Source organism: Cavia porcellus, unplaced genomic scaffold (assembly GCF_034190915.1).
Source record: "Cavia porcellus strain 051 isolate PalLab524CR breed Dunkin Hartley unplaced genomic scaffold, mCavPor4.1 scaffold_6, whole genome shotgun sequence".
NCBI lineage: Eukaryota > Metazoa > Chordata > Mammalia > Rodentia > Caviidae > Cavia > Cavia porcellus.
In genome coordinates, this window is record NW_026947489.1 from 54,622,979 (window position 1) to 54,649,296 (window position 26,318).

At 35.6% G+C, this 26,318-nt stretch overlaps 1 protein-coding gene across 1 annotated transcript in view; it reads left to right on the forward strand.

The window, feature by feature from the left end:
* The window catches only part of Cntnap2 (contactin associated protein 2), a 1,917,858-nt gene that overhangs the window by 1,117,997 nt on the left and 773,543 nt on the right, over window positions 1-26,318 (forward strand). Inside the window, exon 11 of the mRNA XM_063250667.1 lies at window positions 18,665-18,771. Coding sequence (XP_063106737.1) covers window positions 18,665-18,771 — 107 coding nt within the window. The remainder of the gene's footprint in view (window positions 1-18,664; window positions 18,772-26,318) is intronic.

Consider the following 26,318-nt stretch of genomic DNA (forward strand, 5'->3'; position numbering starts at 1 on the left):
AAGAAATTTAGAATATAAATAAGACAGTAAAATAATTACAAGATAAAATAAAGCCATATCACAGGACTGCTAATCCAGCATTGCGTGGGTTCCTAAAGGATTGCAAACCTTAACTTCTTGCCTTCCTATATTTTCAGATTCTTCGTATCTGTAGCATAATCTGCAGCCTTTTTGCAAACAGTATGTTCAACAAATGCCACTAATAGAATTTGTTTTTAGCCAACTCAATTCAAAACAAATTGCCTTACAAAAATACTAGCACATTTTCAAGACAGAAAGAAAGTCAGGACATTAACAAAACAGGAGCAACTGGTGAGATAGCTTACCTGAATCAGCTTTAAAAGCAATGATGGAAATATTTATTTCAAAATACATTGAACAAATACTGAAAATCTTTATAAACAAAATATACCTATTTGAATTCAGTATTTAAATCAAATAAAAGATAGGAAAAAGGGAAGATAGAATTAGACATTGAAGAGAATTCAAGTCAAGAGAATTCAAAATGCTTAAAAGCCATAAGCACATCCTTTGTTTGCTAGAGAAAAAATTTATTTGTATATTTTGTGTTTTACAGAGATCACTAGTTTACAGCTATTTTTCCCTATCATGACCTACAATTTTGGAATATAAAAGAACTGAACAAGCATTTGTGCTCAAGTCCCAACTCTGTCACATATTTTCTGTATGGCCTTGAGCTAGCTGAGTTTCACTGAATTGTCACAATTCTTACTTTCTTTATCTACAAAGAAAAGGAATTAAACAAGGAGTTCTGTGATTCTTCCTGCCTCTAAACTTTACTGCTGTATTTTGGGGGTTTAACTTTTCTCTCTGAGAAAATAAACTTTTGTTATGACTTGTACCTGGATGTCCCCCTAGGGCTTCACATGATAAAAGGTTGAGCTTTGTAGAGGTGGCTGAATCGTGGGTGGGTAATGCTAGATTAAGTTGTGTGATACTAATGTTAAGGATATGTTATAACTAAATTGGTTTAGCATGGCTCTGAGTGTAGATAATTGGAAGGTCCACCCTTGGTATGGGTGGCGAAGGCTTGTAGCCTGGGTGGGATAATCAGGAAAGGGAGGCTGCTGCTGCCGCTTCCCTGTTGCTGCCTCCTGTCTGCTCTTCCATGGACTGTTTCTCCTCTGGGATGCCCCTCTGCAGTGAGAAGTAAGTAGATGTACAGCTTAGAATTCAAAAAATTTATAAACAATGCATGGTGATGACACATGCTCACCAATTTGGGACGCAGGTGGATCTCTTTGGCTAAGGGGTTCAAACCAGACTAGGCAACACAGTGAGATTTTATCTTTAAAAATACCTTTAAAAGAAAGAAAAAAAGAAAAAAATAAAGGTAAAGCAAACATATACAAACATGAATTCTGATACTTTCCTTCCAAAGTGTTCTTACCTGGATAGTAATTAAGGCCTGGAAAAAAAAATTAAAAGTTCTTCTTCATGAATATAGGAATTGAATAACACTTTTTAAAAAAGATCATGCAAATAATCTCCATATTCTGTAATAATTCTCTCTTATGTATTTGATTTGAGATTTTTTTTCTCTGCTAGCTACAATTCTTGGAAGTTAATATGATACCTGTAGTCCTGCTAAAATTGCATAAAATTCACTGTACACACATGAAGAGTTAATTCCTGTAGGGAGAAGAGTTCACATCTAGACTGCTGACTTTTAAGGAAATTCAGAACATATCTACATGACATTCAAGTTGTTCCACTCAAACAAAGCAATGCACTTATTCCCAATGTTTGAAAAACTCAAAGCATTTTTGCTCCATCATTTTAAAATTGATCAGATCCTCTGATATAATAGTAAGTTCCAATTGTAAAGTCTTAGACCCATTGTCCGGCAATGTAATTCAGCAATTCATGCAGCAGTGGAATTTCTCTTTGGTTTGGTTCCTCACTATTTGCTTGCTTTTTTCATTTTTATTTTCTGAGAAATGGGAGGAAATCTGTGTCTCCTGAGTATAAATCACCATTTGATGGAAATTGTAAAGAACTTAGTCACTCCTTTAATAAGTTAGTTACTCCTTTAATAGCTTAAGTAAAAATTGCTATATTGATAACTGTAAAGTAACGAAGGACTTACTAAACTGCACATTTCTTCATGGAGAGGAGACTTTTATTTCCCTTTATGTATTCTATTTAGGCTTGTTGAAGCCATTTGTGTCTCCTTATTTTTCAGAATATTGCTCTATTTTTCAGTATGACTCATACTTTTTTTAGTATAATCACATGGGAAATGGATCCTTGAGCTGTTCTTCATTAGTGAATATTTGAGAGGTTGAAATGCAATGATGCTTGATTAAGAGTATATTTCAGTTTGATTTCAGGTTTATAAAAATGGTGAATTAATTAAAAATGAATTTCATTTTAAAGAATATAATGTTTTGATAAAATTTCTTAGATCATTAAACATAATGGCTTATATTTGTTATTATAATTGATCATATGCATTTGGGAGAATAAACTTTTGTTATGACTTGTACTTAGATGTCCCCCTAAGGCTTCATGTGATAAAAGGTTGAGCTTTTTGTGGGTGAATCATGGGTGGGTGATGCTGGATTAAGTTGTGTGATACTAATATTAAGGATATGTTATAAGTAAATTGGTTTAGTACGGTTCTGAGTGTAGACAATGGGAAGCTCCATCCTTGGTGTGGATGGCGAAGGCTTGTAGCCTGGGTGGGATAATCAGGAAAGGTAAGCTTCTGCTGCTGCTTCCCTGCTTCTGCCTCCCGTCTGCTCTTCCATGGACTGTTCCTCCTCTGGGATGCCCTTCTGCAGTGCCACTCTGCTTTGAATCCTACCAACTATGGACTGGAAACTAAATTAAGCCTTTTTTCCTTTAATTTACAGGTGTGAGATATTTTGACTTAGTAACAAAAAATGTATCCAAAACAACTTAAAATAACTCAACTATTATTTTCATAGCAGTTTTATTAACATTACTTCCTTTAAAATATTTAATCAATATAAGGAAATACAATAATGCATAGTATCTGATAAAAATTACATTCACTTTTTAAAAATAAAGAACAACTTCTAATTCTGAGGTGTATTAAGTCATCTATAGTTGTTTCATCTTTTTGTATTTCTTATACATTGATCACCTTGTGAAATTACATCTTTGCTTAACTAGTAGGTTCCCCTAAATTCCATCTTTCTGTTCCCATAATTGCATTGATATATACAGCTGATACTAATTTTGTAGATAAAAGGATATATGATCTTTAATATATATGTATTTTCTTTTCTATAAGTAAAATAGCATAATGGCAAATGGAAAAGTTATTTAAAGCCTTTAATGAGAAGATCTGACTTATTTTGAAATAGTGCTCTAGTAAAAAATTCCCTGGTAGATTTGATTTCTGTGATAGACTTCATAGAAAGGAACAAATAATACAAAACTCAATATCCATAGTTCAATATCCATAGATGTTCTCTATTTCTATATATTAATATATTAGTGAAATATTCTGAATACCATTCCTGACTATTAAAACTAATGAACGCTCACTTCTTAAAACTCCATTCAACACTTACTCATTGAGAACTTAATGCAGACAGAATAACAGGCAGGTGAAATGGAGCAATAGGGACGCAGACATAGTCCGTACTGCTACGGAAAGCATAGTGATTCCCAAAGAGAGGACAGATAGTAAACAAAAATGCCAAGGGATGTGTTCCTAGAAATTGTGAAAAGTCAAACAGTAGAAATGGCAGTGGAGATGAGGGTGGTGACTTCTTTAGACGTAGAAGTAAAAAAAGAGTCAGAACACAAGGGAAAAAAAATATTTCTTGTGAAGATTGTGAAAACAGTTCACAAGAAATTGAAAGGAGGTAAGATAAGAAGATGTGTTTGATTGTATTCACTAGTGATTCCCTCAATCCATCCAAGAGGATTCATCAAGGAGCCGGTTGCATGATCAAGTCTGAGTCTCTCAAAGGAAGTCTTATAGAAGTTTAGAACCTTCTTAGCACTAAGGACAGATACCTGAAGAATCCCAACACTCGGCATTAGAGCATTTAAGGAAAGGTCAAGAAAAGAAGTCCAAATCACAAACCTTGTGAGTTCAAGTACACTAGAAGCTGGAAAAAATGAAGTTACAAAGATTTTAACAAATGGAGTTTCACAGGCAGTTGGGTGTGCGTTTGAGATCGGAGTTAATTGAAATGGAAACATCTTGCTTAAACAAATCTTTCAAACATACCTGTGAAAGGGATCAGAGACATGGAGCAGAAACTACAGAGGGCTATGGAGCCATAAACAAGAGATTGGTTTTCATTCCTCTTAGATGAGAGAAATAGCTGTATATTCAGGAGGAGAGGAGATTGATTATTCTGGGAAAAGTAGTGGCTGAATTGGTTATGTAGTGCTTGAAAAACAAGGGAGGGCACATATGTGGATGTATACATGGTCCTGTTACCAGATTGCTGAGTTCTATAGACTCTTTTTAGGTCCTTAGTATCCTAACAAACAATTGGACAGGACATGCAAGACAGATGGTAAAGGTTTATGTTTACTGTTTAATAATTTGCTATTATTAAAGGTAGGGGGAAAAGTACAGTGAGTTCTGCAGAGTGAAAACAGGCCACAAAGAGAAGCTCATGTGGCCATGACATAAACTTTCTAAACTATACTTTTTAAGCACAGATGTTCTACTTCATTCTTTAGGCTGACTCAGATCTAGGCCATCCTATCAAAAATCTGCTTTATTTTGTTCCAGAGGAACTGAAGACAACACTTTCCGACTTGTCCCAGATGGAGGGCCTGGGAACTGTGTCTGGCACCTGTGTCCATGAGCTCTGTGATGGACAGGTCATGCCCACTTGCTTAGCCAGGTTGGCCACACCCTAACCGCCTATCTCATTCATTTCACACGGTGGCAGAAACTAGAAACTTTACTTACTCTGGCTGTGTTATTATGCATATGGTCCAAATCATGTTTTATTTTCTTAGTTTAATTAATTTAATTGATAAGGTAATAGCCTCTTGTGCATTGATTCTTTAATAATACAAAATGATATATTAAAATATAAGTTTTCCTCTAACTTCACACTTCTTTCAGGAAATCGTTGTCATAGTATCTAATATATAATCATTCAAAATATCCTATTCACATGCAAGGATATTTATATACAGACAGATGTACTATAAATAACCAGATTTCTTATGTCTTATTCTGTGAGCCACATTCCCAAAGAGAAGGCACTGACCCTTTAAATTCCAATCACTGGAAGAAGTCTTAGTCACAAACGGGTTAATTAAAAGGATATAGGGAAGCAAGGGGACAGTGCAGGAACCCAGGGCAAATGACAAAAGAGGGAGCATCACCCAGCACCAAGCCAAGAGAGGGAGAAGAGGAAGACACTAGAGAATTCTAAACTACACTTTTTAAGCACAGATGTTCTACTGCAATCATGAAATTTTAACATAAAAAATACAGAGCACAGGGGCTGGGGATTTAGCTCAGTTGCATAAGCACCTGCCTTGGAAGCAGGCAGTTGTGAGTTCGATCCCTGGTACCCATAAAAAGGAAAAAGACAAAAAAAAAAAAAAAAAACAGAGCACAGAAAGGCCATCTTGAAACCGGAAGCGCATGTTGTAAGATACAGCCAGCAGGAGGCAGCCTTACAAGCAGAGAACCTGGAAAATTAAGATTATTGATCCCCCACCCCTACCCATCATGGTTCCTGCCATTTTTCTTATTGGCTAATCTCAGTGAAAAGGTGAAAGGTTTGGGATCAGCCCAAAAATCTGCGTTTCGGGGCCCAGGAAGGCAGAGGAAGATAAGGAATGATTTCTAGATGTGCAAATGGGAAAGTCAGACCTTCAGCATCACCACCATTGACTCACTCTTCATGCAACAGACAGAGCTACTGTCATTTAAAACAAATGGAGGCTTACTGCAAACACTATGCGGTACAGCTTGAGTTCTTGCCCTGGCAATTTCTCTAATTGTGTCTTATCAGTACACAGAGATCTACCCAGTCCCCTTAATGACTTTTAGGGGTTCCACTGTATGGGCTGCCTTAATTTATTAGTGTTCCTAATAAGTGGATATTTAACCCAGCTTTTGACTGATAGAAATAATGCTGGAAAAAAACATTTAAAAATATTATTTCATGAAATTACAATAGTATAGCCATAGGATAAATTCATCTATATGAAATGGCTGGGTTGCAACATATGCAAATTTGAAATAGATTTTACCAAATTGCTTTCTCAATAATAGATAGTCTCTTCAATGAGAATGAGAAGGCTTTTTCATTAGATAGCAGAAAAACAGTGAAATACTGTTGAAATTTAGCTTGTTTCTCTGATCATGAATGATGTTAAGTATTTTTCATGTGTTTAAAAGTCATGAATACTTCTTTATGTGATGATCCCCTTGGGTTACTTCCTCATCACTGAGACCCAACACTTCACATCCTCAACTTAAAGCAGAAGCACTTCATTGGCTCACAGGGTCAGTCGGTGATCTGCTATCCCCAAGGCAGCAATGGGCTGACAGAGGAGAAGGTGTTCAACTCATGGCAATCAGGAAACAGAGAAAGAAAGAAGGCAACTAACAAAGTGATAAATGCTTCCAGGTTAAGGCTCCAGTGTCTTTGGGCCACGTCTTACCTTCAGGCTCACCTCTTAACAGCAATCTGCTGATGAAGATAGTACCTTAATGATTCAGCTACCATCCAAAAGCCTTGCATCTGAACATATCATCTTTTGAGAGATATTCTAGATCTAAATTGCAATATATGTTAATGTCCTATGCTCTGATTTTAATGAAATTATTTTTGTTTCAATTTTATTTTTTTAAAAAAGCAAAGCAGAAAGGATAGAAATGATACAGAATTTCCAAAAAAGTAGAGAATTAACACGAAATAGTATATTGCATATTGTTATCTTAGAAATTGTTCAGATTACAGAATCTAGATACAAAATTGATCAAATAGTTACAGCACTGTGTACACTAGATAGATAACTATACTAAGCTCTTTTGAATTTTAAAATAAAAAGAATAAAAAAGATGTTACAGAATTTCAAAGCAACATAATAAGAGTTCAGCAATGGTTAATATATTGTGGATTATTATCTTCAAAGTAGTTGCTCAGATTAAAAGATAGAGGCATGAAAAATGATCACACAATGAAAGCACAAACAGTTCTTTTTGATGAAGAGATTAGTAATATAATTATCCTTGCATACATATATGTGTGTGTGTGTGTATATATATATATATATATATTTTTTTTTCCCTTTATTCTTTTCTCTTTACCCAAGCTGTTCGTTCCTATTGAGCAGTTTCTTCCCTTTTCACATTCACAATATCTATGTACATTTTTGGATCTTATTTACTCTCAGCTTTTTTTATTTAAAGAAAAGCTTAAAAGAGGACATAACAACACAGGTCAGAACAGAACAATTTAAGCAACATAGTGTTTCACCACAAGACAATCTGACATAACAGTAGCTACCATAGTAGCTTTCCTTGAAATATTTGAGTATACTTTCATATATTCTAGTATCAAACATAAATACACTACAGAGACAATATGATGTTTACCCATTCAAGTCTAATTTTTTTTTTTTCACTTATGACGATGGTCTCAAGTTGCATCCACTTCCCTATAAAAGCCTAGAGTTTATCCTTCCTTATAGCTGAGTGGTACTCCATGGTACAAAAAAATACATTTTTATAAATCCATTCCATGGTTGATGAGCATTTGTATTGTTCCTTGATGATAGCCTTTCTTTCCTGTGTGAGATGGAATCTCAGTGTTGTTTTAATTTGCATTTCTCGAATGACCAGTGATGTTGAACATTTTTTCATGTATTTATTTGCCATTTTTATTTCTTCTCCATTTTTATTTCTTCATCTGAGAAGTGCATATTGATCTTAGATACTCATTTTTGGATTAGGTCTTTGACTTTGGAGGGCCAGATTTTTTTCAATTCTTTATATATTTTAGATAGAAGTCCTTTGTCTGAAGAATAGTTGGATAAAATTTTTTCCCATGTGGGTTGTCTTTTCACTCTGTTATTTCTTTTGATGTGCAAAAAACTTTGGAATAAGATGAGGTCCCAGGTGATTCTTTGAAGTACTCCCTTGCAGTTTGGGTTTTATGTATGAACTTTCAGCCTACCCCTGTGTCTTCAAGATTTCTGCCTACCTTTGCTTCTAGAGATTTAGTGTTTCAGTTTTAATATTTAGTTCTTTAGTTCATTTTGGTTTTATATTAGTGCATGGTGATAGGCATGTGTTTAGTATTAGTCTTCGGCCTATGGAAAGCCAGTTTTTCCAGCACCATTTATTAAAGAGGCTCTCCTTCTTCCAATGAACAATTTGGCCCTTCTGTCAAAGATAAGGTGGCCCAGTGTTTGTGATTGTGTCTACATCTTCTAATCTGTTCCACTTATCTTCAGATATGTTTTCTGTTTGCTTGTTTGCTTTTTGTTTTGTTTTATTCTGTTTTTGCTTGGACCATGCTGATTTGATCACAGCAGCTTTGTAGTAGTATAATTTCAAGTGAGGGATTTTGATGCCTCCTGCCTTGTCTTTGTTGCCCTTGATGGCCTTTGCTATTCGAGGTTTCTTTTGTTCCAAATGAACTTTAGGAATGTTTCCTCTACATGTATCAGGAATGGAGAAGGTCAATGTGATTATTTCTATTGAGTAAGTATTCCTGAACATGTAAAGAAATTAGTCCTTTGTTTGCAATATTATAGATGGTTTCCCAGTTTGCCACTGGTCTTCAGATTTGATTACACAGAAGAATTTTAAAAATATTTTAAGCACTCAAATTTACTAATCAAGCTGGAAGATTATGGCTCCAGAATTTTGTGTCTTCTTTTTAACTACCGTCCATATCAGTCGATTAGAAAAGTATTCCAGTATATTTTTATTTATTTCTTCATAATGTTTAAATCTTTCCTATAATTATAACTTATCTTGGTAAATGAAGTAAGGGAGGCACTCTTCTTCTCAAATGGGTAGCTGGTTGCCTTTCATTGTTTATTAAGTAATCAATCACTGAAACTATGCCACTAAGATATTTAATTCATGAACTCAAATTTATTTCAAGATTTTTAATTTTATTTCACTGATCTAGCCCTCCACCCCACCCCTGCTCTCACGATACTAAAATATGAATCCAGGACCTTCATACTGAGCTAAATGCCCAGTCCTTTCTGTTTTTTGTACTTTGAGTCGAGGTCTTGCTAATTTTTCCATGTTGGCTTCAAACTTACAATTCCTCTTTCTCAGCTGGCTCCTCTGTGCCATGCTATATTTCTGTTAATATACCAGTGTTGGTTTATATTTGCTACAGACGTATTAAGTGTTTTTTATCTACTAAGAATAATTTTATTTTGTTATACTTCAATTCCATTATGTTCCAGGCTTTTGTGTTTATTTTTCTGTATAAATTATTGAATTCATCAAGACATTTCTAATTCTCCCTTTGTTATGTTTGTACTTGAGTTGCCCCAACAAGAGAGATACAGGTGCCTGGATTCTTTTATGTTGTCTCATCTCTCACTTTCTTCCTTTCCACCTATAGTCTCCTTGTTACTCTTTCTCTTCTAATTTATGCATAGCCCCCCAAATTTTCCCAATTTACTTATATGATTAGTAGTCAACTACCAGCAACTGGTAGCAAAATAAAAAGTAGTCATGTGATTTGTTGGAGAACCATGGAGAAGAGCCTGTGATTATAATCTGACACTTAAGGTGGGTGTAACCCACCTTATAATCTTAAGAGTTTCATGTCAGGTACTTTCTCTTTCTGACACAGTATTTCCTGCATTTATTTTTTGTTGTCACCCCTTCCACTAAAGGTGATGAAACTGATATCAATCTTAATAACATAAAACATAAAACATAAATAAATAAGAGAACACAGGAAACTGGAGAGCAGCACCTTACAGATGGGGAAGAGGACACGGGAGACAAGAAAAAATAAAATGAAAATGGTGAAGATATTCTATATGCACATATGAATTCCCCCGAAAAGAACATCATTATTCTATGTCACAAATATTTACAAATAACAAAATGATGTGGAAGCTATATTTAATGGGAGAGTACTCAGCTATACAGAAGTATGAATTTAGTACAATTGTGGGGAAAGAGATAACCTTGAACACATAATGTTAAGTGAAATCTATCAGATATACAAGTTTAAATGTCATATGATTTCCCTCAGTTGAGTAATTCAAATTAAAAATACAAGTGAAAGATTAATAAAAGCGAGATAGATCTTTTGCAAACGGGAAGTGAATAAGAGTTGGAGGATGTGGAGTGGGAAAGAGGGAACAGACCATGAAAAGATGTAAGATACACTGTGTACGCATACCAGCTATCCTCAATGGATATAACCCTTTTATGACCCAAACATAAAGTAAAAAAAAAAAAAATAAATAAAGAATAAAAATGAGGAAAAGGAATCTAGAGATTGGAAGTTTGACATTTGTTTGTTACATATGAAAAGTGTTACCCTCTACTGAAAAATGGAACTGGCTATCAGTAGGTGCTAAACACAAGTATCTAAGGTGTTTTAAATTTGTCTACAAATAACAAATTAAGACTGCAACTGCTTTTAGCCCTGGGCTTCTATGCAGTCTCATTCTAGTCCAGACTTCCGCAATCTTTTCCATGGAGCTTTAAACTAACTGTTTATTGGGCTTGTCTTCAATGTCCCCTTTCTACGTTATATTGCACATCATTCATTCCTTCGAATCCTAAACTATGTGTATATCAAGTACCTTTATTTAATTAAGACCCATCAGTTTTTCTCCATGGCTCTCCAACAATCTACTCTCTATCACAATTAATTAAAACATTTCTGTTAGGGGTATGATAATACAGCTCCACCAAGAATTTGTCATATGGTCTGACTATTTTTCTTATGAGTCAAGTTCACACACTTTTGTGGAGAGGTCTACACGTTAGTATACAATTTCCCACAAATATCATTTATTACAATTCTACTTCTAAATATAAGGGCTTAATCAAATGGCATGGTTCATTACTGAAGGCAGTTAATAAATATATACTAAATGAATAAACAAAGCAGTACTCCCCAAGCAAATTCCTAATGTCATAATAAAATAAATCATAATAAATATAAATCTCTATAATCTGAACTCAATCCCTTGTTCATAAAGGTAATAACCATTAGTGTCAGTGTTTTCATTTGCAAATAATGCAAGACAACACAAAATGTCTTACTATATAACACTAAAAAATCAATGGTTTTGTGTTGTAGTAACACAGATGTAACAGTGTCAGGATGAAGAAGCTACAGTTCTATTTTGGGTAGTATATATTTCTGGCTATAACAAAAACTCTGCATTATTTTTATCCATATTGGGAGTTTACTTATTTTCTGATGAAAATATTTGTGTTGGTGGCCCAGGGTGGATTCTACCTAGAACTCAGACTCCTTACCTACTTTACTTTGCCAAAATCTTGTGTTGGGCTGTGGCTGCAGGTTCATTTCAAAAAGAGATTGGGAGGAAAGAAAAAGGAGAAACAGCGCAGGCACCTTCCCTTTCAGACTAAATCCAGACAGTGCATATAACACTTGCATTGCCTTGAACTTAGACACAGGGTCCCCTAACTTAGAGCAAGTCTGGGAAACATTATCTTCAGCTGGTGGATCTACATCAAAGGAGATTGTAGATTTAAAGAAGCAACACAAAATAGCTTAATTGCTTTGTTCAGAAGGATTGCTCTTTCCTTTTTGTCTCTTGAAAATAGGTGATCTCATATGACAACAAGAAGAGGCGGGACACCGGACCAGGTTCTCAGGTCGCACAAATACGGGCTTTTCCATAACCCTACAGCAATGCAGATCACCTTAATTCCATACCAGTGCTGTAAATATCAGGCATATATAAAAATCTAACTTCTAAGTAAATTTCCCAAATAAATATAGTCTCTGGAAGCAAAACTTGCCTTTTTCTTTGCTTCTCCAGAGGTTATTGTCAGTATCTTGCCTGGAGCAGAGACACACTGATTAAAAAGAACTTGGTTATTTATTTAAGCTCAATACAGTTTAACTGGGGGACAGGTGAAAGGATTAGTGATGTTACAGATTCTTCTATAAGCATTTATCTTCTGTGAGCACACAACTTCCTTAAAGATCTTTTACTCATAAAAAGATGGAGGATATATTGTAGAAGTACAACTTTAAGTAAATTAACAAAGTAAGATAAAGTGATCTCTGTTTTACTGTAATAAAAATTATGTATGAAGCAGAAAACTCAAGGTAAGAGGCTTATGCTGTGAAACCTAAAGTAATGATTATTATACACAATATGGAAATGTGTAATTGCTGAATAGATGTGGATAGAAGATACTGGATTATTTTTAATGCAAAGTTTGGGTATAATGTAGTAGGTATGATAAATATCTCTGCATTTAAGTATTTCCATAAATAAATGCTTGCTGAAGGAGCACCATCAATATAGCATTAATATTTCTATGATATTATATTATGTGGTGATGAAATATTAAATTAATCTACAGAATTATGATTACTTCTTTATGTAATTTTCATTTGAGCAAGAGAAATATGAGGCAGCATCTACTGCACAAAAAATATACCTTCAGATAAAATAGAAATCTAATTAGTATCAGAATAAAAGTACTAAAATATTGTTGCAATCAATATGGAAGGCAATGTAGATAAAAGCTCCACTGTGATTACAGAAATAGCTCTGAGGGCCAAGAGAATGAAAAATATCATTTAAAGATGCGAGTATTCTAAATGAGTTTCATATCCTAAGAAGCAAAAATAAAATTTGATGTGATACGAAGGGAAAAATCATAAATCTAGTTACTGAGACAGTAACTTATAAATCATTTAAGATAATTTTACAGTTGTGCACATAACAATTTATCAGTAATCTAGAGCTGTATTTTCCTTTCTAAAGTTTAGATCAAGGCATATTTAATATCCAGGTATAAAATCTGCATTAATTTAAAAACTATTAGCTATCCTTGCTCTGGTACCTATATGAAATTTAAGCAGGGTAAACCCTGGCTGACTGAAAACACTAAACTTCAGGCTAAGGTGAAACAAAATTGCTTTTATATGAACTGACCATATTCTGTGAACTACATGAATCTACAGTATGGTTTGCTTCAATATATTTGGTAAGAAAGAGTAAGCCATTATTAGATGTCACTCTATGTAGCTCATAGACAGTATGACTGAAGAATACTGAATTTAAAAAGAATTACAGTAAAAATATACATTGCCATGAATCCCCCTCATAACACTACCCTTGCTTTGAATACACTAACCCCATCATTCTTACCACCTTGGGGAGCAGTTCAGAAAGTCCTCTTTGGTAAATAGCTTTAGTTGCACTGCCCAGACATCCTAAATCAATCCAAAGTGTCTACTTTCCATGGTCATTTTTCATTTGAGGAAGAGTTTAAAGACACACAGTGCCCAATCTGGCAAGTCAGGTTGGCGAGGATAAACCTTAATACCTTCACGGGCTGCCTTTTTGTGGACTATAACTTGGCAAATTGACTGTATTTTTTAAAATCACACCTTGTAATGACACTCACAAAAGAAGGCTTGTAGAACTCCTTCAGAAATTGGCAAGACTATAAGGATACATGTGTGTGGACAGAGGGGAGTATTTTGATGGGAATTAATGGCAATGTGTTCTTTACTGAAATAATTTTTTAAATAAACATTCATCATTTATTTCCCTCAGTCTTTATACAGCAGTATGGGACTATGAAAAAAATAGTCATAAAAAAGACTAAACAGATTGAACTTTTTCTTGCTATATTGGATAGCATATATGTGTCCCCTTCCCTCGTGCTTGGTCCTTTTTGGAATGTCTTCTCTTCCTCATGTCTTCATTCTGCACAAGACCCTCTGTTAAGAACTGTGTGGCCCTCACACATTCCTGTTACCCGTGGTCCTCCTACCAGTAACATGAGCATCCCCTGAGGACTTTTAGACTTTCAGATGCTCAGATCCCACCCAGACTCCAATAACCACAGATTTCCTTTCAACAAGACTTTTAAGTGATTTTTGTGCACATAAAAATTTGAGAAATACTGTTTTTGAGTGTTAGGGGCAGATAAATGATAGCAAGTGAATTCTCATAAACACTCCACTGTTTTCATTGTTAATTGGAAACTGCTCTCATATCAGCATATTTTATTGAATTTTATTTAAAAGTACCATTTAACTTTTTTTTCAGCAGTAGGGTTTGAAAACAGGGCCTTACAAAAGCACTCTATCACCAATCTACACTGTCAGCTGACTTTAACTTTTAAACATTGTAAAGGGAAAAGAAAGAAAACCTTCAAAGTTCTTTAAAGATTGCCAGTGTGTTCACTTATACTGTCAGACTAACATTTTCTTCCGATTTGAAATTAGATTTTTTTCCTGCTGTCTTTCATTGTAATTAGTATCTATAAATTATGAGTGCTACAGTCAAATTGGGTATCATTTCCAATTTCTTATGCCTGCTAATTCTGATTTTCTGCATGCTTTGTAATAGAAATCAAGAACAACAATTTAAAAAATGGTATGGGTGAAATAAAGCTGCAGTTGCCACCCAGTAACCCTCAGCTGAATTTCTGGGTCCAGTCAAATAGCCCTGAGGTCTCTGCTGATTCATCATATGCTAAGTCATTGTTGTATATTCAAATTTTCAAAATACAGCTTTTGTTCACCTCATGGCTTTACGGTACAAGTAAGTTTCATTAGAAAAAAAATCCATTTGGATTCTAAAGCATTTTGAAAGGTCATAATCAGAAGGATGATTGGGACAGAAACAATCTCAGACTCCGGAGCAGTCTGGGCCCGGAGTAATTGCACACATAGCTGCTTCTCTACCAGCTTCTGCCCTGTCTGTCCCCAAGCCCGGTCAAGCGCTTCTGACGCAGAAAATTTTGCTTCATATTTTTTATGACTCAGACTTTTAAACTAGGACATGGGTTGCAGGAAACAAATTAGCCATTTGCTTTGGCCTACTAAAAGAATTAGCTCATGAAGAGTATGCGTCTGGATTTAATACTGAAATTATAGGTGAAAATAATCTATCTGTGCTTCACATAGTGAAAGAGAAATTGCTTCTGAAATTACTATTAAGTCCACGGTGGCATAACTTTCTAGCATTCTACGCATCCTTGTCTTCACGAAATCCATTAATAGGCATTTTCTGACTGTGTGCTAGATACCTTTTTATGCAAAGAACCAAAAGATAAACACAACTCACTACAGGAGTCTCCTGTTAGCTGCTTCAACAAATAATTACTAAGCAATGTGATAAGAGTGTATGGGTTACACACAAAAGATTCATTCTGTGGGAAGACAGGAGAAGAAATAAATGATTAGAAAGGCGACATTATGTTAATGCATGTTTTGTTTTGCTTAATAACTGGTCATCACAGCGAAAATACATGATGGCATGATATTAAGATTAGAAATCACTTTTGAACCAACTTAATTTGGAAATAAAAATTCACACCATTATGAATTAGAGTGCTAATAATCGGAGTAAGAGTCAATTTTAAAGTATAAATGGAAGGAAACAAACAATAAAAACAAAATACTGAAACCCCATCTCAGTAAAAGTAGTCAATTTTCAGGGATTTAGAAATCCCTAAAACTTAATTTTATAAGTATCTGATTGTTCTCACTTAATAGCTATTTGGTTCTCCTATGTGTAAGAACCCAGCAATCTATTTATCATCAAAATATGGATTTTTCTGCTTGGTTCATTATTTAAAGCAATTTAGATTCCAACTTGGCTCCTCTTTGCTCCTCAGTACTATCCTACAAGACCTCCTCCTGAATTAATTGATATAATGAACTCATGTAGATAACTTTTCCTATTAGGCTGAGCTAATATTACCCCACAATCACTTAAAAAGTAAATAGATTACACAAAAACATATATTAACCACATGTCAAAATTAAGTATCAAGCATGTTTTAGTTTCCTGTGACTTTGGAGCATCAGTCCCTGGCTTCCTTTTAGGATGTGGAGAATGACAATTTTTGGATGTCAACACTTGCTATTGTGGCCAGGCTAGGAGTCCACATAGTGTGGTGATTATGGAAAGAGACCCTGATCACAAAGGGCCACATATAACGCGATTGTCCTCCCTTCCCATAACTTTTTGTCCTGGCTCCACCAGTACCACTTTTCAACACTTTATACAACATGTTTTAAGAGCCAAGTATACTTTTATGCTCCAAACTTTATTAAACCTCTACTCAAAGCTATCCTAGTATGCAAATTTCTGTAGCATTTCATTTTGCTTTTAAAATTCATCAGATTCTTTCTGGTGTTATATTTGGCTGGACTCTCACCCTCCACCCTCACTTCTTTCTACCTTGTAGATAGATAAGGTAATGGATGTGGACCATTTCTGTAACCTTCATTCTCCAAAACCAAATTACATAAAATCTTCATGTCTGTTAAACACAGGATAAAATTTTCCATCTCTCAGGATAATCTGAGATCATGCCTTTGTTTATACTATGCTTCAGCCCATCAGAACTTTCTGTCCCATATTCTCCTTCTACAGCCCTGCTCATTCAATAAAGCTCAATCTAAAAGCTTGTAATTATCCCTGAAATCTACATAAGAGCTCTCACATGAAATTCCACAGTATATGTTGTCCAGGAACTATGCCACTTTCCATTTCTGCCTGCCTGTGCGATTCTCATGTACAATATGTCTACCTTCCTGAGTGATAAGCTTTTCAAAAATTATACATCCCATATTATTCATCTTTTATCCTACATAATTCTGCACATACTGCAGGAGTTCAATAAATGCTTGTTATGGTTGTAAAATTTATGAGGAACTGTGGCAGAATGGAACACTTATGTAGAATCAACAGGCTGCATGTCACACTGACCTGTATGCTGCTACCGCATATTTTTGGCATGGCTGATGGTAAATAGAGACTAGGAGATGGAGAATGCAGAAAGATGAAACCAGCTCTATCAGATTTTGTAGCAGGAAGCAACTAGGGCATTGTGATTAATGATTTTCACACAAGATAGTTCTCTCTCCATCCATTGCCTATGACTCACTATTATGGATTATGCTATTTTAATTTGAGTGAACTTCTTTATTTTATAGTTTCCTAATAAAATCTAGACAGCCTCTGTGAAAACCAATAGCAACTAATGCTTTCTTTTGAAAATTTGTGAGCATTTTAACCAAGAAAAGTTAGAGAGGGAAAGTTGGATGGAGGAATTGAAAGAAGACACAAGGAAATGGGAACATGAGAAAGAGTTTGCACCATTAATATAGGATGCTCCAGAACAAATTTCAACTTGGTATTGCTAGGGCACAAGTTATGGAACTGGAAGATGTGGTACGGATATATGTAATTGACTTTAGTGGCCCTCCATTTTCTGCCTAATTATTTCATAAACTTTGTCTCCAAGCCTAATGCAGTGATCATACACATTGGAAACCGCATGGGTAGAACTAGAGAGCCTCTCGTTAAATGAAATAAAAAGCAGAGAGAGTCAACTACTTCAAGATCTTGCTCATAGACAGCAACTAGGAGAGTAGATCTCACAGAAAGTGAAATGAGAACAGGATTATCAGAGGCTTGAGGGTGGGGAAGTAAGGATGGAAAGAAGTTTCATTGGACACCAAGGTCCATCAGATAGGAATGGAAAGTTCAGGTGTTATGCTGCATAGGAGGACGGGTGACTGTAGATAATATCTATGCATTGTGTGTTTTAAAAACTAGAAGAAATGAAAGAATTTTTAATATTTTTACCATAAGAAAGTGATGTGTTTGAAGAGATAGATGTTTAACTAGATTTAGACATTATGCAATACAAACATATATAAAAACATCACATAGCACACACAGATAAGTGCAGTTGTTATGTTTTGATGTGATGGTTTAAAACTAAATGTAATTTTAAATTAAAATATTTTTTAAAAGCACCCCATGTTTAAAATGACTGAGGTTCTGAAAGATTAAGTTAATTAGTTACAATTAGCTATCCAGTAAACAGAAAGTCCCAGATTTTAGAAGAAATTTGTTTTATTTCTCCTAAATTCCCTATTCTTTAAGGAGGCATGTTTAATTACTCACCTTGATATAGGTGGAGGTGTTTTGAAGATTTAGAAATTTTTCTTGATCGTATTAGTATATTTCATAGCTTTTCATCTGAATTATTTCAAAAATTGGAATTTTTATGGAACATTCAATGCTACATGTCTTTAACTTGGATTTGGCCTTGATAAAGAAGAAAACAGGATAGGAACCAAGATGGTTTATCTTCTATCACTCATCAGGCAGAAGCTTAGTTGTCATCATCTAGGGGTTAAAAAAAAAAAAATTGAATCTGTGTTATACAAATGATCTCTCATCTGGGTGTCGGTATCTGCTGTTTACTCAAAAATAGGAAATGCCAGACCCATGATACATCATCTTTCCTGTGCTTGGCACCTTCCATCAGGAATCATATTAATCTGCTTAAACTAACAAGGATTAATTGCCTCAGTAAGGCAAGCTGGCATTAGCTGATATAGTGCCCAAACAGCTTGGAATCTGGCCACTCCTAAATCTCGTTTGTGTGCTGGTTTATTTCTGTTTGTCTCTCTCTTTCTGACAGATGTGTGCCCAATCACTGTGAGCATGGTGGGAAGTGCTCGCAAACGTGGGACAGCTTCAAATGCACTTGCGATGAGACGGGCTACAGCGGGGCCACCTGCCACAACTGTGAGTGCCAATTTATCTCAGTTTAATCTCATAATTGCATGAGAATCACACAGGTCTTTAGTGAGGCTTCAATGCTCAGCAACCTGAATTATCCACACATTGCATCCGTTCCTTGATTGTGAAAAACTCAGACTCCTTTGTCATTCCTCCAAAAAGTAATATTCTAGTTGTCAAAATGCATTCCCTCATGCCTGATTACTACAAAGGAAGGGCTGATGTCTTCAGGTTCCAGTATATGAGATTGGAACACACATTTGGATTTCCTTCTCTGGGTTTAAGCTACATCTATCCAGAGACTGTTCCAGAAGCGCCAGTGGGATTTCTCTGAGTGGACCCTCATCTATCAATTCATCAGAGAGAAACAGACAGAGTGTAATTTGAATATTTCATTTCTGGGCAATGGTTGCCTTATGCTTAAGCCCAAGTATTTGTCCATGGAGTGTGGGAGGCTTTGTTTGTTTTTTAGATCAGAGAAATGAGTCAGAAAGTAGAATGAACTCCACTGAAGTTCTATATCTATAAAATACAAACAGATGGGAGAAACTGAAATTTAAAAATTATTGAAAAGTAGCATACAAAAATGATGAGTAAAATAGAGATAATGTTTTCTTTTATATAGCCGTTTACTGCAACGTTAAAGAAAAAGTAACCTTTTAGAATCAAAGCATGCTAGCTCTATAATAATACTGATTATTCAGTCATGCATTGCCACTTTACAAAGCATTTTTTGAAATAGATTTGCTAGAATATATACGTAGCTGAGTAGGTGATATGTTGTATAGTGTTTGTAATCATGCATGTGGATATGCCCAAGTATATGTGGGGAGGGAAGAAGGGAGGCAAAGAGAGAGAAAAAGATATCCAGCCTTCTCTCCACATCCTAATACACACTTCCCAAATAGTTCATATGCTGAAACTCTAATGCCTCGGCCCTCTAATTATACAGAGGAATTTCTTTCACTTTACCTTTAGGAAATGTCAAGCAAAATAGTCCCAGGGTAGAGTTCTAGGTACAATAAATGTGCAGAATGGTTCTCTCAGCTTTTCCATAGTGTTATTTGTAGCAAGGTGTAAACAAAATCCTGTTTAGAATGTAATGTAAGATGTAATCTAAGAAAAACTATAGTTAATTTGTCTTCACTTACTAGTACTTTACAGAGATATTTTTAAAAAATCAATAACCAAAACAATCTTTTAGAAAACTAATACTAGTGGGAAGATATTTAAGAGTCAAACCAGACAGGCAGTGAGTTTGTCATTAGTACAGCACTTATAGAAAGGTATTAATGTATAAAGAACAAAAGTAACTGGTAACAGAATTGAGTAAAAGAAACACAGCATGGCTTAACAACTTTACCAAGACATTGACACTTAGTATATGATACACATTACATAAATTATGATGCTCAAACAATTTACTTTGTTCAATCAGAGACCTTCCCTTCATCAGAATATTTTATATCATACATTATAAATAACAATGTTTAATTGTAGGAGATTTTGTTTCTGAAATATAGACATGAAACTAAAGACAAAGATCAAGAAATTGTTGGCACTTACAACATCCTACTTCAATAATGACTTTGATATTGAAATGAAGTTTGTGATCTTTTTAAAATAGCTGTTTCCATCATGAAAAGACACCATTAAGAGAAAGAGTCTTAAACAAATACATGTTACTGACTGAATAGTTGATCCTTGGTTTTAAGAGTAGTAACTGCAAGAGTGTTTGAGCTTAGCTCCGGTAGCCAGCTTTAAATGTAAGAGAGGGAAATTACCTCATGTCCCGTTGCTCCTTACCACTTGTTCCTTATTGCATTTGGTACTATGCTACTATCAAAAATACTATCTTTGTGGGATTTAGCTCAGCGGCATAAGCGCCTGTCTTGCAAGCAGGGAGTCGTGAGTTTGATCCCTGGTACCGATAAAAAGGAAAAAAGACAAAAAAAAAAAAAAAATGCTATCTTTATTAGATAATGAAAACCTGATCCCTCGATACTTCCCCTAAATAAGGTACTGAATGTCAGGCATGGGCCTACGTGGAGGTTAAAAGGCCACACTGCATAATTGAGGAAAGGGCTTTGTTCTAAGGAATTTCCCCCGTAGCTTATTTAAGGGATATATTTCCCTAGAAAAAAGTGTGACACATCTCTTAGTACTCTCCTGGACTAGGCAAAAATTGAGAGCGCCTGGCACAGCCTCTAACATCATATCCAAAGACATAATGTGTGCCATCAAGTTCGACAAACAGAATTGAAAAATTCTACATCGGTGCAAAGTCAAAGGTCGCATTCAAAGCAAAGGCACTGGTATGGAAGCATCTGTGGTGCTGCTGTGAGGACGCGTGCTATATACCTGGCTTCTTCCCTAGAGCTCTCTGTACTTCCATTGGCTGAGGCTCGCTGACAGCTCTTAAATGTCAGCAACTTCATCAGCTAGGAGCTCAGGTTGCCTATTCTGTTTTTGTTTTGTTTGTTTTGTTTTTGTGGTGTTTAACCTTGTTAGTGTTATACGTGAACACCACAATCAGAAAGTCCAAACTGTTTCAAAATATGAAGCTTTTCAGTACTAGCATGGCAACTCAAATTTTAGAGTCCAGAGTCTTTTAGATTTTCCTTTTTTGGATTAGGGATGTACAACCAGGAAAGTCTACACAAATATCCAAAAGCTGAAAAACCGAAATCTAAAACAGTTCTCACCCTAACTATTTTGGGTGAGTGATACCACCAAGTTATGTTAAATATTTTAGCTCATTACTTATTGCAAAAGACCAAGAATTCCTTTTGAACAAAGTTTTCTATTTTTAAAGTTATTTTCTTAAAAAAACAGTGCAGGCAAATGAAATCTAAAGTTTAGTATAACTAAATATAGACCTTCAAGCATTATATTTAGGCTGCAACACATTTCAGCTCATTTGCTATACTGGTCCAGGCTTGGGCAGGATGAGATAACAATTTTCTGACTGATGTGCATTCTAGCCAGGTGAACCACGGATATGTTTTTTGTTAGATCACACTGCCTAGCCTGGGTTCTGCTACTTAGTACCATACCTCCGGTCACTTAAACTGTCTGGGCTTTAGTTTCCACCTTTATGAAATGGATCCAGTGCTAGTGTCCACCTCAAGAAGCCACAGTGAGATTAACAGCAATGATTTAAAGAAGGTTCGGTGAAGGACTTCACTGTAGATTGCACTTGCTACATTTTTAACATGTCATGCCTTTCAGCTGCAATTGCACCATTGCCTCACTGCTCTGAACTTCCACACCAATAATTGTTGTATCACACAATGTATCACTTAATTTCCCATCATCATCCACTGCTTGCTACTATTTCCATAGCAGATCTGGGCTTGAAGGCTACGACTGGCTCCTGTAGCACATCCTTTCAGAAGAATTGAGCAGCATTAGAGACAATCTGGATGCTCCTAAGACATGTATCTAATTGTTTGTTTATATATGCAGATTTTCAAGTAAGTTGTGCACAGAATGGACCCCACTCCTCTAAAGATCAGCATGTCATCCTTTGATGAGGAGGTTCCATCAAGAAAGCCAAAGATAACTGTTGGCTGTCCATTTCCTAGGAAAGGGCAAGCCAGGTTGCATTGTCCAAAAGAGTGTTTCTGTAACAAGATGAAAATATAAGACATTTTTGCAGTGTTAAAAATTCTTAGGCAGTTACTGTATTCTCAGTGAGTTTCTAAGGACTGCATAGTAGTATATCTAAATATAAAAACCTGACAAAAAGAATAAAACAGCAGTTTCCTTTGAAATTGTTTTTTGTTAATACACTAACTTATCAGTGCTTAACCCTCCCAGGAGCATAGGATTGCTTCTCTTGTGAGCAAAACTTCATGTTTGGAGTGACAGCCTTTCCTTTTAGATGTAGTAAGATACTTTCTGTTGTCTCCAACCTGACTTTTCAACACTGCAAATGTTCTTTACAGTGTAATTATCATCTCATTTTCCCCCACATGTGTTCCTTTTACTTTCATAATCGAGGCCTGTGCATAAATTAAATCTAGGCACTTATCCCATATCTCAGGGCTTCCTGGATATTTTATTTTTATTTTCCTTAATACAGGGGTACTTCAGTTTACAATTTGTTTTACAATTTCGGGGAATATGACTTCATTTCTGTTTGCATGAGGTGGATGGCTGTGTTCATGTTTGTCATCTGATGTGGAGTTTGCAGATGGAAGCAAAATATGACTGAACACTTTTGTTTTTGAAGGGAATTGTTTGCAAACAGAAAGATTCATGACCAAAGTATTTCTTAATGTGGCTGCATTCCAGCTAAGACTTCAGTCATTCTTACATAAAATATTGCACTTGTGTAGAATTTCCCTAAACTTACCTACAACATCCTTGATGATATGATAACACAAGCAAGAAGGTAAAGGATAATGTTTTGGTAGATGGAAAATACAAGCAATGTTTGGGGATAGAAATTTATAATAATTTTGCAATGCCACACATGCATCTCAGAGAAAATATTTCTCCAGGGATGTTTATTGCAAGAGAGAGCACACTCCATATATACAGGCATGACACTTCTAGGAGAAAAACTAAATGACCTATAGGGATCTGTTTCAATTTTTAAATTACAGAATTCAGAAGTTCTACAATATTTAAGAAGAAACTGAGATTAATGTGACTCTACATTAGGATTAGATATAGAATGTATCCCAAAGACCTTATTGTAAACCCAAATATCGAGTTCAGTCATCCAAGTATTGTAATCCTTTTTCTAGTTTTCCTCACAACCCAAAAGGTTATATTTGTAATCACATTGAGAGGTCATTGGAATCCTAGCAAGATAATTCCAATCTACCACCACCAATGCAACCCATGGCGAGAGTAAAAACACCAAGACATTTTTCCAAGTTAAGGGCAGCCAAGGGGTCCTAAATCCAATCCTCATGAGAACATGTGGACAAAGGCCTGGATCCTAGGTCTCTCCCAGCATTTATTATCTTGTGAAGAAGAGGGATGGCTCAAGGATGTGTGACAGTGAGGATGGAGGGAATTATGTGAGTGACTTGAACTGTCTGGCCAGGTGCAAGATTGGTATCTCTGTAAATTGCAGAGATAAAGATATGCAGAAGGATCAATTTACATAATCCAATTAAGTTAACAGTGGAATTGTTGGGGGGGGGGGCTATGGTTTCCATTTCTGATATGCATACTCTTGTTCTCTGGGGAGTCATAGCCTCTTATCTTGAGGCTCATAGGCAGCTGACATTCCCCCAAGCGATTTGCTCTAACATCTCCCATGCTCAAACCTGTATTGTGGAGAACACTGTTCAAGGAAACAGCACCGTCTGATAATTATAGATTTTGCATATTAGCACCTTGGCTAGCCTTATTTGCAATATTCAGAGGCAATTGAGGAGCTAAGGAAATACCCTAGCCAGCCTTTTACATATCAATATAAGGAAATGAGTCTCTAAGAAATCAAAGTCACAGTAATTGTTTTGGATTCAATGAGAGTCACTGGAGTTGTCTCCCACAGACCTCAAAGGTGGAGCTTTAAGAAAGTGACTAGATCATTGCCCTATGCTGGTGCTATAACTGAGTGTGCTGCTAGGAGGTCGGGCCTGATTGGAGGAGGCAGTCACTAAGGGCGTGGCCTGGAAGGGTTTATCTCCCTCCCCAGCTTCTCCCTTGTCTCTGCTTCCTGACACTAAATTCTGAGCCCCATTCTTCCACAGCAGGCCCTTCCATGGTGGAAGCCAGTGAACATCCAAGCCAGTCAACTATGGACTATAACTTCTTGAACTATGAGCCAAAATAAACCTCTCCTCTTTTAAGTTACAGGTGTCAGTATTGTTTCTCTGAGATGGGCAAGTAACTAAGATACTGAAAAACATGTATATAAGATGTTCACTAGCCAGTGTAGGAGAGAAATGTAAATATATGACAACTCTTTTAGGTGCTGTTGTTTGAAGTTATTTGAAGCTGTGACCCTAGCTCCATAAATTTATAAACCTTAAATTCCATGACACTTATCACTGCATAGGTGAAAAGTATAAGCAACTTCAACAACCAGTAATATGGTATTTATGACCCATTACATCCATATGTACTTTAATTCAAGAAGTAAATTTTTAAAAGAATGTAATCCTACCTGCTTGCTATAGCTACACTCACCTAGGATATAAACACTAAGACTTGCTGGACTAAGAAACCCATACATCTGAGTCTTGCACATTTTAAGTTTCAGTGATGATGTGTTGGAGTTTTAGCACTGCTACAAAAGCAAGCAGTCATTGGATAGGATAACGTTGTGTATCTAAGGTAAAATTTTGGTATTTAGTCCTCCAGAATTGTACTCCATCTCTGAGCTATAAATTCAAATGGTTTACAAAGTCCTAGTCAGATGACTATGTCTTCAAACTAGTTATCTACCATACTTTTCTCTCATTTACTGACCTCAGTCACACTGACTTCCTTTGATTTTTGATGCACACCTTGAAAATTCCTTCCCTTGCCACTGCCCTCTCTATAGGGCTTTGGTATATCTTCTCTCTTCTTTGCTGATATATTTTTAGTCATTCTTTTGATCTTAGCTCAATACTCAAACACTCTTGTGTAATTAGGTTAAATCCTTTTAGTCTCATACATACAACTCCCTTTGAGTGATTTTTCATTTCATTGAGTGAGTTGTGATTTTCATTTATTACTTGTGATTCTTTAATAATGTGGCTCTCTTTCCTTGGACTGTAACTTCTAGAAGGAAATGCTGCCAAGTGTTTTCTACCACTTTATACTCAGAACTCACCTAGCCTACAAGTGTTCAGCAGAGATGCTGTGAATCAAAGATATCAGACAATGTAAAAGCTGTTTCTTAATTTTTTGTAAATCAATGCCCATTATACAAATTTATGAAGACAGTAAAACTACAAAGACAGCTAAAGGGGAGGAAAAAAGGGAAAAAAAAATGAGAGCAAAGAATAAAATATGGATTACTGGAAGGCAGAGAGCCTACTGACAGTAATAACAGAAGAAACAACCCAGAGGCATAAAATTATTTGGAGAAGTCATATGGAAGAATTCAGTACACCGGCAAACAAAGCTACACATTTCAAATAACCTTCAAAGACAGTACTGTGCCTCGTTAAGTGAACACATCACTATTCATTAAAGCAATTTATGGGAATAGAGAAGACCAAGTAATGTGTAACAAAAATGATGATTTAGATCATAGGATGAAGGCAATTTCTGTGCTGCTTGATTGTCTGAGCTATTCTAAAACAGAGATATGCTTAAATATCAGCTAATAAATAACAATTAAGTTGAGATTCAATTTGATGAAAAATTTGAATAAAAATGAACATCACAATCCTTTGATTTATCATGCCATATTATGTATATCTTTGGTACAGGGAAATCATGGAGAGAAAAAAAAAACACTCAGGCTATAAAATCAAAGATTCTGATATCAGATCTTCAGATTATCAGGCTAAATGGCTACCTCGTTTTTTCTACCAGATAAACTTTCCTAGTTTTAGAACAATGGCTGCCTCCTGTCTGTTATAAATCTAGTT